The 14,672-nt window shown below is 35.6% G+C and overlaps 1 protein-coding gene across 1 annotated transcript in view; it reads left to right on the top strand.

Moving 5' to 3' along the window:
- t (C45 family peptidase tan) overlaps positions 1-14,672 on the top strand; it is a 58,360-nt gene that overhangs the window by 41,561 nt on the left and 2,127 nt on the right. The window contains exons 2-6 of the mRNA XM_089646036.1: positions 5,826-6,023; positions 6,564-6,671; positions 7,306-7,525; positions 10,992-11,223; positions 13,709-13,905. Coding sequence (XP_089502162.1) covers positions 5,826-6,023; positions 6,564-6,671; positions 7,306-7,525; positions 10,992-11,223; positions 13,709-13,905 — 955 coding nt within the window. The remainder of the gene's footprint in view (positions 1-5,825; positions 6,024-6,563; positions 6,672-7,305; positions 7,526-10,991; positions 11,224-13,708; positions 13,906-14,672) is intronic.

Here is a 14,672-nt window from a genome sequence, read left to right as displayed (position 1 = left end):
GATCTAGTCACTAAACACGGCTAAAGCCATTTGAAGCAACGTTTCAATTCTGAATGGTGGTCTTACACCAGGGCGATACTGGTAGTATCTTCCACTCTGGAACGTGCCGCAAATATACTATATATTATTTTAATTAATTAATTGTGAAATAACACAAATTAATCAAATAAAATTTATTTGCGCACGCCGGGTTCGAACCCGCGACCTTCGGAATGGCAGTCCAATGCGTTACCACTGGACTATGCCGGCCGTAATAAGGTAAAATTATAATATATTATTTTTGAGTTAGGACACTTGGGTGGTGTTCACAAAAAAAGTCAGTTTTTTTAAATACTACATAGGTATATGTATATATAAAATTATATATATCGACCGTTTTATATGTGGAACATTTTAAATTTAAATTATTATTTTATAGTTACTATCTGTACCCCGCCATACGTTTCTGTTGCTCAGTCTACAGTCAGTACAGGTAAAGAGACAAAAGCGCCTGTTGCTTTTACATCCAATAAATGGCGCTGTTTTTCCAAAAAGCAAGTTTAATATATAGGTAAATAAATAAATAATTGTTTATTAATATAGGTAAATAAAACCACGCGTATTAGAATGAATCGTTGTATCATAATTTCAAAGCAATAGGTGAAGAACTTTCGGAGATTTAAGATTTTGAACAAACGAACATTTACATTTTTCATTTATATGTATAGACTAGTGGGTCCGGGCAGACGTTGTCCTGTCACAGACCGCCTTCCATATATTTGATATACATGCGCAAGTCACATCCATCGTAGATATTGTTTTGACGTTTCATTTGATATAGATCATTTCAGCAGATTGTGATTATTGTTCAGTAAGATAGAAAATAAGTAAAAATGCGATTGGCACCGTTCTATACTTTTAAAACTGCCTCGAAGTATACCTTTCACAGTTTGACAGATTGCCGTACCAATACGATCCATAGAAAAATTTTCAATTTACATTTTTTATTCATCTCATATTCATGTGTAATAAACCTAATGAATATTCTTAATTAATAATGGATAAAAATTAAATATTATAAATCAGGGAAACAAAGTTTGATTCTAAGTCTAAACAATATTTTTTATTAAATTATAGTAATGAATTTTGATTTAATGTAGTGCAATTTGGCGAACAATGTTTTTTGTCAATCCGTCTTTTGCCAATATGAATACATACAATTTACACAACTTTAAAATGAATTACCCTTTTCCTATAAAAAAACCTTTAAATAAACCTTAAGATGAACCATGAACTTTAAAACCTTACGTATTATTAGATCATTGAAAAGTTCTGTAGGTCCCACAGGAATAATGTTTAATAAACCTAATGAATATTCTTAATTAATAATGAATAAAAATTAAATATTATAAATCAGGGAAACAAAGTTTGATTCTAAGTCTTAACAATATTTTTTATTAAATTATAGTAATGAATTTTAATTTAATGTAGTGCGATTTGGCGAACAATGTAATTTGTCAATCCGTCTTTTGTCAATATGAATACATAAAATTTACACAACTTTAAAATGAATTACCCTTTTCCTATAAAAAAAACCTTTAAATAAACCTTAAGATGAACCATGAACTTTAAAACCTTACGTATTATTAGATCATTGAAAAGTTCTGTAGGTCTCACAGGACATGTATGCAAACATCACAAGCTTAGGATTGTGTGTATTGGTAAGTTTATTTATAATAATATGTGTCCTAGCCAAACGTCTCTTAGTAACAGTTATTTTTTTCTTGATTACTCCTACTTATCAATTGTCTAACGAAAATGGACCACAAATGTGCATATTATTGACTAATTACGACATAATACGATAATCTCATTACATCAATGATGTATATAGATTATTTGTATTTGGTATGTATACAACCAAAAACAAATAATAAAATAAAATAATGTAATCTTTCCAAAAGTCGAAAAAAATTTAAAAAGTTTTTTCCCTTATTATTTTCTTTAGGAAGAAGCAAAATATTTATATTATTATTGAACAATTCGCTCGTAATATAATATGTTGTATACCCAAAGTTATTATAGGAACCACACGTAAAATAATTTTAGTAATAAATGAACAAATTTCCTCTAAATAATCAGTACGGAGACGGATTTCTGTTAAATGGAACAAACATGAAATTAAGTTTTGTATCAATTAATAAGGTAATTATAAAATAATTATGAAATAAGGAAAGCAATTAGTTGACATACCTACCTAGTAGATATAGAATTTTTTCTATTTAGGCTTGTGCCTCGAACTTCAAATGAATGCGTTTTCCTTGACATTAGGTCGTCAAATATAATGAAAAACAGCTGGCGTTACCTTCAATAATATTTTAAGTGTATCAAATATCTTCAAACATAAAAAGATAACGAATATCAAATTTCAGATTTAATAAAAGATCACTCGCTTTTTATTGGGCATATTAAGGTCGCCAGACAGACATACAAGTAGGTTAACTAAATAACGTAGACGTACATATTATGCGTACCTATGCAGACATTGTCTACATTACACCTAATGACTATTTGCCTACCTGTTTATTGTGTGGTACTTTATTGTAATTTACGAAAATTTTATGATATTTGACAAAAAAAAATTGGATGTTGAAGATTTACTTTCACTTTTTGAGATTATTTTTGTGGAAATACAAACTTTTGCGGTTTTCGAATACCCAGACTATGTGGAGAAAATTCTTTCAACCACCATTATGCGCATAAAATGTCAATAAATTGAGATGAATTGAACCCACGTCGGATTAGAACCAAACGCATTTGTAAACTGAGCTAGTAGCTAGTAAGTGGATTTGATTTAATTTATGTGAATACCGGGCTAAATCGTGCCTGAATACAGCTGCAAAGGAGTGGTAGGGAAAGGTTATGTAGATTTGGAAGGTTGGGAAGGATCTGGCTATTCAAATCTGTAGCCATTTCAAGCATTGTTTCTATTCTAAATGATAGTCTTTCACCAGGACAATATCGAGAGAGAGCACAGATAATTCATTACAACACAAAACAAGTTTACTCCCTGTTGAAATTGGGCAGCGTTTAATTAACAAATTAATTATTTAAAAAAAATAAGAAATTACCAAACAAACCGCATTTATTAAGAATTACAAATATTTAATGATCTAGTTCGGAAAATATAAAAATAATTTTAATGAGTGAATAAAAACAAAATCACTTTTTTTAAACTAAAAGCCGACCACGAAAAAACGCATTCCCATCACATATACCTTCTTTATATAATAACAACTAAATAACATAACTTAAACCATACAAGCTCCAATCTGTTAGACCTATTCTTAACTACTGTGCCACACGGTTATAAGATTGACGTCACAGCGCCTCTGGGATCATCTGACCACTGCCTAGTGACGACATCAATCCCCGTTAGCCTCAGACCAACCAATGAGAGGCTGAGGAGAAAAGTGTGGCACTATAGGTCAGCAGATTGGTTCGGTATGCGGGCCCATTTCAATGCTTTTCCGTGGTCAGCTGTTTGTTTTCGGACTTCGGACCCTTCAAGATGTGCCCAGGAGATTGGTGAAGTCATCAATTCGGCGATGGATGGCTTCATACAATCGACTACTAAAGAAACTGGTGTGGGCTCAAAGCCGTGGTTCAGTCGACAATGCTCCGAAGCAGTTCGACGAAAAAACGCGGCTTACCGAGCCTACAACACATCTCGAACGCCCGAAAGCAGATCAGCATACAACAAATCGGCAAAGGAATGCAAGAGAATCATCAATAGGTCAAAATTCGAACACGACCTGCAGATCAGCAAAAAGCTGGCTGCCTGCCCGCATGGCAGCAGAGCATTCTGGTCGCTTGCGGGCTCAATAGGTCGAAATTTTTGCAAACCCAGTTTGCCACCTCTTACCAGACCTGACGGCTCACTAGCAAACACCGCCACCGAAAAGGCTAACTTATTAGGGAAAATGTTTGCGGAAAACTCGACCCTCGACGACGGGGGTGCTGTTCCGCCGTCGGTTCCTCACTGCGGCTTCTATATGAAAAAGCTGAGGATCCGGCATCGGGATGTACTCCACGTCATACGGGGGCTCGATGTTAACAAAGCTAGTGGACCTGATGGAATACCTGCCCTGGTATTGCAGAGGTGTGCTGCGGAAATAGTTCCAGTTTTGACAAAGCTCTTCAAAATGTCCCTGAAGTGTGGCACTGTGCCCTCTGGTTGGAAAAAAGCGGTAATTCACCCTATTCCCAAGAAAGGTGACCGCTCCAACCCGGCCAACTACCGCCCCATAGCGATCACATCAGTTCTGTCCAAAGTGATGGAACGAGTGATCAACGACAAACTGCTCACATACCTCGAGAAGAACAAAATTATCAACGACCGTCAATACGGATTCCGGCGGAACCGCTCGTGCGGTGATCTTCTCGCGTATGTGACGCATGTTTGGGGGCGGTGCCTGGAACGTCACGGTGAGACCCAAACGGTCGCACTAGACATATCCAAGGCCTTTGACCGGGTCTGGCACAGAGGACTTGTCAACAAATTGCATTCTTACGGACTTCCCGCATCCCTGTGTACGTGGATTGCTGACTTTTTAAGGGATAGGTCGATTCAGGCGGTTGCTGACGGTTTCACCTCTTCCTCGCACTCCATAAATGCTGGCGTCCCACAGGGATCGGTTCTGTCTCCGACTTTGTTTTTGTTGCACATCAATGACCTTTTGACATGTGCACCGATTCATTGTTACGCGGATGACAGTACAGTTCATGATAACTTTTTGTTTGACAAGCCCCCAAAGGGCACACAAACTCCAACGGCTCGGAGGGCTTTGAAGCAGAGAATGGACGGTTATCTCGAGAGTATTTCCTCCTGGGGTAAAAATAATCTCGTCGAATTTAATGTTTCAAAGACCCAATCCTGTCTGATTACGTCTAAAAGGGATCCAAATGATAATCTAGTCTCCTTCAACGGAAGCAATCTTCCGAACAGGCCTTCCATTGATATGCTTGGTGTAACTATAAGTGACCAGCTCAGGTACGGGGGCTCCATCGAAGCCAGAGTAAAGTTGGCCTCTCAGAAGCTGGGCGTACTGTACAGGGCCCGCAGATACTTTAATAGTACACAACTGCTCACCCTGTACAAATCGCAAGTGCGCCCTACTGTCGAATTTGGCAGCCATCTCTGGTCTGGAGCCCCAAAATACCTGAAAAAAACCCTTGACTCTGTGCAGAAACGGGCGGTCCGTTTGATAGATTCCCCAATCTTAACAAAAGGACTGCAATCTTTAGAGCACAGGCGTCAGGTAGGTATGCTGTCCTTGTTCTATCGGTATTACAATGGAAGATGCTCTGAGGAACTAGCGTCATTGATCCCTTCGGCACCGGTGCGTAGTCGGGATACACGCCAAACGCGCGCCCAACATTTGTACACAGTTGACACTTGTCACATGAGAACGGGTCGCTTCTACGATTCGTTCTTAAGTTCAACAGCTCGGCTGTGGAACGAACTGCCGGCCTCTGTGTTTCCTCCCTCCTACAACATGGGACTCTTCAAGACCCATGTTCACTCCTTCCTCTCCACAAAAAGACCCTCCACACAGCATCCCCAAAGATGACATAGGCCCTGAGGGAAATTATTTTCTTCAGGGCCTCCTGTGTGGAGTAAATATAAAAAAAAAAAGTAATTTTGTTGCCATGGATATGTATAAAAAATAAATGACATCGATTTAAACTACACAGTAGGGTTTTCACCACCAATTAGGATAAAAGCAAGATGAGAGGAGATTGGAAGAAAGTTTGAGTACGTTATATATTGTGTGTCTCTTCAGGGAAGGACGTTCAGCGCGCTGATCCACTCGCTGCTGGAGAAGGCGGGCCCCCTGAACGACGAGTATCTGCCGCTATGGTCCGGCGTGCCGGGGAGGCGCGTCTACGAGGACACACTGGCCGTTTGCAGGGAGGCCTACCCGCAGTACGTGGCCGAGATCCAGGGCACGGCCGACGGTGCCGGGGTGCCCTTTCACAAGGTCAGTCAGTCTTTGTGGAATATTGTCAATATACTTACCATTCTGTCCGTTAATTCTGATATTCTGTCGGTTTTTCACTTCTCCATCCTGTCTCTTTGATACTTTTTTCTGTATATACGTTATTAGACTTTCTGAAATGCTATCATTCTGCCAGTATTCTGTTCTGTTATTCTGAAATCCCGTCATTCAGTCATCTTGACATTCTGTAAGTTAGTCGTTAGATTCTCTTCAATGCTATAATTCTGCCAGTATTTCTTCTGTTCTGTTACAATACTATCCTGTTATCTTGTCGTCCTGGCATTCTGTGGCTTCATCACTCATCATTCCATAAATCCATCAAGCCTTTTTATCATTCCATCAATCTATCAATTTGTCACATTTATTCTAACATTCTGTCAATGGCACGTATCATCATTCGATCTTTTCGATCGATTCGACAGATATTCTGCTATTATTCTGTCAATCTATTATTACTCTTGCTGATTACTCTCGGCGCCCCCAGCGACGGCAAGTCACTGTAATGGATATGTCTGTTTCCAGTTGTTCCTGCTCCAAATGGATGACATCATCACCAACGTGGCGGGTGGCATGTCGGTCAATAACCAGCCCACCGGCTGCACCTCCATATGCCTCAACGAACCAGGGAACGTGAGTCCCAAAAAAATCTTAAAAGCTTATTAGCTGCACTAAGGCTCACGTAACACGCACTTCTTCAAGCAGTCGATATCGACAGATAAAATCTAGCATTGACTTCATCACTACAGTTTTTACTGAATAAATATATTATGTATTTCTCGGGCTGTTCAAGCAGTCTATATTCCCAGCTTTCGGAAGCAATCTTCTACCACTAGCGATTCTCATGTGTGTAAATAGGTAGATACTTGAATAACTATCTTTATATAATTAATAAACTCGACGACCGATCACATTTGAAATAATAATATTTACTGCACCATAAACCTCCGTGGTGCACTGACGCAAAATTTTCGCCGTGCATCAGCTGATTCTATTTTAGTAATAACCGTTATTGTACCGTCTTACCAGATAATGTGCTATGTGTAAAATATTAATAACTGTGTACTTATATGCATAATTTTTTTGATCATGCACATTGGCTACTGCGGCACACGAAAGGATAAAATAGCCACCATCTTTAACCGGAACCGGAACGTAATTAACAAATTTACAGAAAATGAAAATGAAATGCGGAACGCTTTGGGAGTCAGGATTAAAACAGGACTTCGAAGATCGTAATAAAAATGTTTTTTTTTTGTTATTTCAGGAAATCCTCGGTCACACTGAGGATACCCTGGCGGAGATATTGAACCACTTCTACATCCTGTCAGCGCACATCGTGCCAGACGGCAAGGGCAAGGAAGAGAAGTTCACGTCGCTTTGCTACGCGGGCCACTTGCCGGGGTATACCATGGGCTTCAACCACCACGGGCTCGTCTACACAATAAACACGATCAGCGCTAAAACACTTTACTCAGGAAAGATCCGTAAGTTACTTCACAATAGTTTTTTTCAATGATAGAAATAAGGATATTCTCTTCCTTTCTCCTTTCGTTTGGTTGAAGTCAAATAGAAAAGTGTAGGTCTTCGTTCCATTCGGGCTCTCAGACATCACCCTGTGGACAAATTCCAATTAGAAATTAATTATGTCGTCGACTTCATTTCATGCTCAACAGTCTGACGATATGGGCATTTCACCTTAAGTAAGAGCTAATAAGATAATGTATAGTTTGGTTGATAATTCAACACCTTAAACATGTCGAATGGAGAAAAGGCCACTATTTTAACGTTACAGATAAGTTGCTAGGAAGAATTTATAATCCCCCTTAGTGCTGGAAGCTATAATCGGGTGTTTTTTTCTAGAAACCTTAGAAAGATTGTTGTATGGCTTCGTAAGAATTGGAAATAGATTATGATGTATTGTCATGGCTCTACGAGGCACTACTGTTAGACGGGATTAAGTATATAGGATTACGATTACCCACTGAAGATATGCCTTCTATAGGATTTCAGATGAAAATGTGAATTCGTCATTCGTCAAAACATCGTTGATATTACATAAAACTTATAACGTAGGTACTATTAATTAAGATTACAATCAAAGAATTCTGGAATTCGACATACCTAATATGTAATCAAGACATTTTTAGGGACTCTCAAACGAAAATTTGAAACAGAAAAATCAGAAAAAGATTTGGTCACACAGAGGATTTCCTAGATGCGACCTAAACTTTTTCTGATTTTCGTTTGAGTCGCTAATATTGTCTTTAATGATTAAATATTACAATTTGAGATTTAACTCATTAATTAATGTTTAAAAAATGTTTTAAAATACCTTTTATGTCTTTAATACATGTTCAGAACAACAATCGTCTTTCGATCGGAATTGTTTCTCGTGTTCTACAGCTATTATTAGCAAGTGTGTCAAAAAGTGTCTCGCTCTTTCGTACACACTAAATAATAATAGTTAAAAATGAGACGAATGGTGCCGTGCCATTTCGTTGTGATTGTAAAAGCGCGCCAACGTAGGTACGTACGTACATTATTCAACGAAACTCGAACAAAATATTGCCAGACGGGTTTTCAAACTTTGACAAAGGATAAAACATTGGTGACATGTGGTGAAAATATGAATAGTAATTTTTTTATTAAAAAAAATGTTACCGGACAGCAAAGTGCCCAAAACATTTTTACTCCAAATGTGCTAAGGAATAGCTGGTTAAAGTTTGTCGGGTACGTGCCGATACACCCTGTATTCCATTGGGTGGCGATCACACACACACACACACACACACACACACACAGACAACACGCATTTCATTGAAACTACAGCAGTTAATATACGTAATAAATTTCGGTCTTATCCAATCGGGACTTGGCTTAGTTGATAGCGCGGTTGACTCCAGTCCCTGTCAAACCAATTTTATTTTAAAAAAAATAATTTCAAAAGACATTTTAAATGTTCACAGCAGTTAAAAGCCAGTCCAAGGGAGGAAGATTCAATCCTCAATTGAACCTTAAAAATAGATTTATTATAGCAAGGTAACTTTGTTTTCGGGGGTTCATTTTTTTCCCAATATTAATGTGTTTTCAGAGATTTCACAGAATTTTTGCAGCTGTAACAGTTTGGAACTAAAGTTATTGTGATATTTTTGATTTAGTGTATGGTGGTGATTTACAATATTGTTACAGTACGAAAATGTTTAATGTATTCTGTTGATTCAACTTCACTGATTTCAAGATTGCAATAAATATTTTTTTAACACAAGGCTGCGTCTCTACTAATGTAATTAATTAATACACAATATATGTGTGTCATAAATTGTAATTTTTAAAAATGTAATTTTAATCTATTTTTGTTCAGAATAAACAGATATATTAAAAACGTATAATTCTAAAGATTAATCACCACTGCCATCGTTATCAAAAATACTAATTTCGATTGTCTGTGTGTTCTGCCTTACTCTGTTTAAATGAACTCAAGTTTTCTTTAAATTAAGGAAAATTTTCCGAAAATGAACAAGAATTGTTCAAATTCTCCGAAACAACCCGACCTTAGTGTTATTTTCAAAATAAAAACTGTTTTTTTGAAGAATTCAAACAAGCGGTAAATACGTACCTAATAATAATATAAAAAAATTACAGAAAATTATTATAATTGCACCATTTGCAAAATTAAAACTTTTTATCAAGAATTCCCGCGATTTTTCATGAATCTGCGACAGATCTAAAATAACCATAGATTACGATTTTTTATATTTAGGAACTGATACTCTAAGCATTTCCTCGTAATTTTTTCAAATAAAAAAAAAGTTACACTTTGTAACTGAGGTATCGATGTAGTGTTTAGTACAATTTATTAGTAAATGGATCTTCAAGATCATGGAAAACCAACTTAATGTAAAATTATACAAAGCTAATGAAAGAGATTGACACATATTATGACAACAGCTCTGCGCTCTTTACTAGTATAAAAACATATCATTCTACTGTTAATTAATTATATTAGTGTAAGCGCTCCATTACCAACTTTTATCATAGAATATGGACGATTATCTTCATAAAACAAATACAATATCTGGGCTATAATCAATACTCTTAATTATTTAATTATATGTTAGTATTTGGACCATTTATATTTTTTTTACTATATAATACCTTATTCCGAGGACAATTATTGAGGCAAAGAGATTTAATTGTTTATTATATTTCCGTAATAGGATACTTTACTATTTGCGGTTGTAAAATAATGAGTTTTACTTGTCATTTTGTCAATATGTATCTACATAGATAGGTAGTTATTTATTCAGTGGGTTCATTTTGTAACTAAAGTATGAGTGGCCATTGCGGTTATCTATCCAGTGGTGTTCATTAAAACGTTAAAGTTTTTTCATTTATTTTTAAGTAGAAATCTTTTTCTTGTAACGTTTTATGTAGAGATATCAAATGAATAATAAATTTTCAAAGATGAAATCAAATTTTTTATTTTAATTATTTTCTGCTCGGCGTCACTGCACAAGTAAACCGATAGAAGAATGTTACGGACGTAACATACGGAGTAATCTCAATTTTCCTTACTTATGGTGAAATTGATCAAAATTTTTAAAATATCGAAAATCATTCTCTAGCAGATAATGGCCTGTTTGGGGCCTATTAGTCGAAAGATCTTGGAAATTGACCAAAGATTTTTACTTTAAAATCGGTAGATTAAATTAAAGAAAGATAAACAAAAAATAATATAGTTATCTTTATAAAAAAAAGTAAAAGTTCAAATTTTTTAAATATAAAATTTACAAACTTTAACTTCTTGGAGGGCATCTGTGATGACCACTACAACACTATTTATTGTAAGAACGGCGGCAAAAATTCATAATTTGAATTATCTATTTTTGAATTTTAGAATGTTGCGTGCATCAAATCGCATCCAAAATTAATTTTTTATATTAATTTTAGCGCGCACATTTCTGACGCGTGCGTTACTCGCCGCGGATAACCTGGCGAGCGTCGAGACGGTGCTGACGTCGGAGGGGCGCGGCGCCGCGGACGCGTGCTCCATCAACCTGACGTTCTTGCACCAGGAGGGGGCGCGTCTCTTTCACAACATCGAGCTGGGGCCGGGACAGAACAGCGGCCAGCTGGACGTCTTCACCGCCAGTCCGGGCGAGTTCATCGTGCACTGCAACAGGTTAGTCACAAGGTTTCATAATGACTCTATTGACAACAGACCTGAATTAAACCTGGCATTGGCAGAACATACTTGATGCTTAGTAAAAATTAGGTAGAAAAGTATTTGCTGCTTTCATTTAAGGGTCGTCTTAAAATTTTTAAATTTTCGAAAGAGTATTAAAAAACCAAATTATAAAATACCTAGAAGAAAACAAATTAATCTCGGATAACCAATATGGATTTAGAGACAAAATAGGCACAATAGAAGCCTTGGCATGTACAATAGATTATATACATAGCAACTTAGATCAAGGGTACAAATGCATAGAGATATATCTAGATTTAGCTAAAGCCTTTGACTCAATCTGCCACAATTCACTTTTAAAAAAATTAGAAAACATGGGTATCAAAGGCAAGGAACTTCAACTATTAAAAAGTTATATAAGTAACAGAACACAACGAGTCAAAATTAACAACCATACTAGTAAACCACTGCCGATTACATATGGAGTTCCACAAGGAAGCATACTAGGGCCCGTTCTTTTTACTATTTACATAAATGAACTTTGCAGCATGAAAATAGACGTTGAAATAGTTAGCTATGCTGATGACACAGTTTTACTTTTCAAATCTAAGTATTGGAATAATGTATATAACATAGCGAATTTGGGAATCTCGCAAGTGAAAACATGGCTAGACTCAAACATACTTACACTTAACATATCAAAGACAAAATTCACAACATACAGTATAAATAGCACGGGACAGCCAAAAAACAACACAAACACCATAAAAATACACGAATGTTTAAACACCAACATCTGCGATTGACCATAACCTTAGATGGGTACGTCACATAAAACAAATCACAAATAAACTTCTCAAAACAATACACATTTTCGTAAACATAAGAAACATATATAAAATAAAACAATTGAAAACAATATATTTTGCACTTTGCCAATCAATAATAGAATATGGAATTATTGCTTGGGAAGGAGCAACAAACTCGGCTATCAATTACATAGAAACCGCACAGAAAACGATCTTAAAGGTAATACTAAAAAAACATAGACTGACTGATACAGACTAAATATTCAACAGCTGTATACGCCAATTATACGTTAAAACACTACTAAACTACATTTTTGACAAAAAAAATTTCAACATACACAAAATAACACTAACAGACCAGTTAGACAAGCGTACAAAGAAAACATAAAAACTCCGACAGTAAATTCAAGATTTGGACAAAGACACTACCGATACCATGCCATAAAAGCTTTCAACAGTGTAAAAATTGAAATTAAAATTGAGGAAAATAAAAATAAATTCACACACAAAATTACAAAATGGATTAAAAAACAAAAAAGACAATATTAACAAAATGTAATAGCATAAAATAAAAATAAAACCTACCCGTAACACACAAAACCAATATAAACACACATCACTCACAAACACACAAGATTATATTTTAAATGTATTATTTTCTCTTTAAATGTATTATGTAGATTATATTTTCATATTATAAAATGAAGGCCTCAGCACGGGCAAGCCACCTAGTGAGGCCAACATTACTGGAAAACTTGAAATGTAAAAAATATTGTACCAAATAAAAAATTTTAAAAACACTTTTTGAAAGTCATGCTTTCAAATATTAAGATGAATTGTTGGTTTGCGTCCACACACACGTACTATGAATATGAATAAAAAACTCAATTCTTTCAGGAAAGAATATTGGATTGAATCACCGATACAACGTTGTATTTGTATGCCTTTCTTGAAATTTTAGAGATTTTAATTGAACAAAAATATTCATTCAAATTCATATTATTCCGTATGTAGGTACACGCGCAACACATAATTCGTATTAATATTATGACATATAAATTCAAAAAAGTGTTTTTTCTAAAATTAATTTAATTAGCGCCATCTATGAACGATAAATTTATGAATAATTTTCAGTTCGACTACCGATTTTCGACCACCATAATACGGACATGTGTCTAGTGTGGTAGTCGAAAAGCATAAAAAAAACTGTATACAAATATATTTTACGAATAAAGAAAAAAAAAAAAAAATTGTTAACCGAAAATAAAAAATCGTATACTCTATACCAAAAATATATCATTATGTCTTTAAAGATTAAAATTTTACACTATTAGGAATAGATTATATCATTGTTTAACAAAGTAACGACATTAAAAATTGGACCAAATTAAAAAAAAAAGAAAATATCTTTCCACAACGAACTTAATTTTCTGCACAGGGTCGTGTAGCATTCGGTTTAGGTCGATTGCTTACCAACCCATGGGACGACGGGCTAATTCTGAATAGTTTTCCCACACACTAGAAGCATATTATTCTACTAACGCATCAAAGTGCATAGTAATATGAGTATATTTTTTTCATGATACGATACCTTCTTGAAAAAACCCGATTAATTGTTTTATCAGGAGCTCTTATCTTCTACACTAGAAGCTCAATTCTCATCTTTCCAGATATCTCCGACTCAAGGTCCCCGAAGTGATGAGCGTTATGATGAATAGTAGTGACGAGCGGATGGCCTGCCTCAAGAAACATGCAAGGCCACTGAAGAAGAAAGACGTTGTGAACATGCTGTCAGACCAAACCGGGGTGACTCACAAGGTGTTCATGGAGGCGGGACCTAATGATTATGTGAAGACTATTGCAGTTGGTAAGCTCTTTTCATTCTTTCAAAATTTTACCCATTAAAGAATATATTTCTTTAAAGTGAATGAAGAGTCTGAAATTCCGAATGAGTCTGAAGGGAGTGGAAGAGAAAGATTGGGAAGGGGAAGTGCCTGACTATTTTATTTTTGGATCCAGTATCTAAACGATAATATCACCGTAAAATCAAGCAACAGCGTTCTGATTCCAAAGTGATAATCAGAGTATCTACCAGGTGCGTGTAGTTCATAAAGGTTGAAAAGCCGTGCCCACCCTTCGAAAAATTAACTAAATGAATGAAGAATATATAGAAAAATTAAAAAAGAGACTCTTTGAAAAAAATGTTTTTTCCATGAATTTAGAAAGAACTTGTTCGCTCATTTACTCAGTGACTCAACGTAACAATCAGCGGAAGATGATACAAAATAAAATGGCAATTTTAAAATGTTTAATGTACGATAAAATTCATATGCGAACTTTAAAAACTATGTATGTGTACGCTCTATAAATGTCGTAGAACACTTTACGCCACTTGTTCTACCATTGTGTTTTTCCTCCGGATCCTCATTTATTTATACACTGTCTATAAACATGGCAAGTATATAATAATAATAACAAACTCGCTCTCTCCTTGCAAATAATTTTTATTGAATTTTTAAAAAGGTGAAATAAACTCAAAGTTTCTTAGTACTTTAGGCGGAGACTATTTCATTAAGCACAACTATTAAACTGAAAAGGGAGCAAGTCATTACCTCCGCTGTGGATATAATAGCT

This window comes from Hesperophylax consimilis, chromosome 23 (assembly GCF_061612785.1).
Source record: "Hesperophylax consimilis isolate HC1 chromosome 23, BYU_Hcon_1.0, whole genome shotgun sequence".
Taxonomy (NCBI): domain Eukaryota; kingdom Metazoa; phylum Arthropoda; class Insecta; order Trichoptera; family Limnephilidae; genus Hesperophylax; species Hesperophylax consimilis.
Note: the sequence above shows the minus strand (reverse complement) of the source record. Positions and strands in the feature narration are given on the sequence as shown.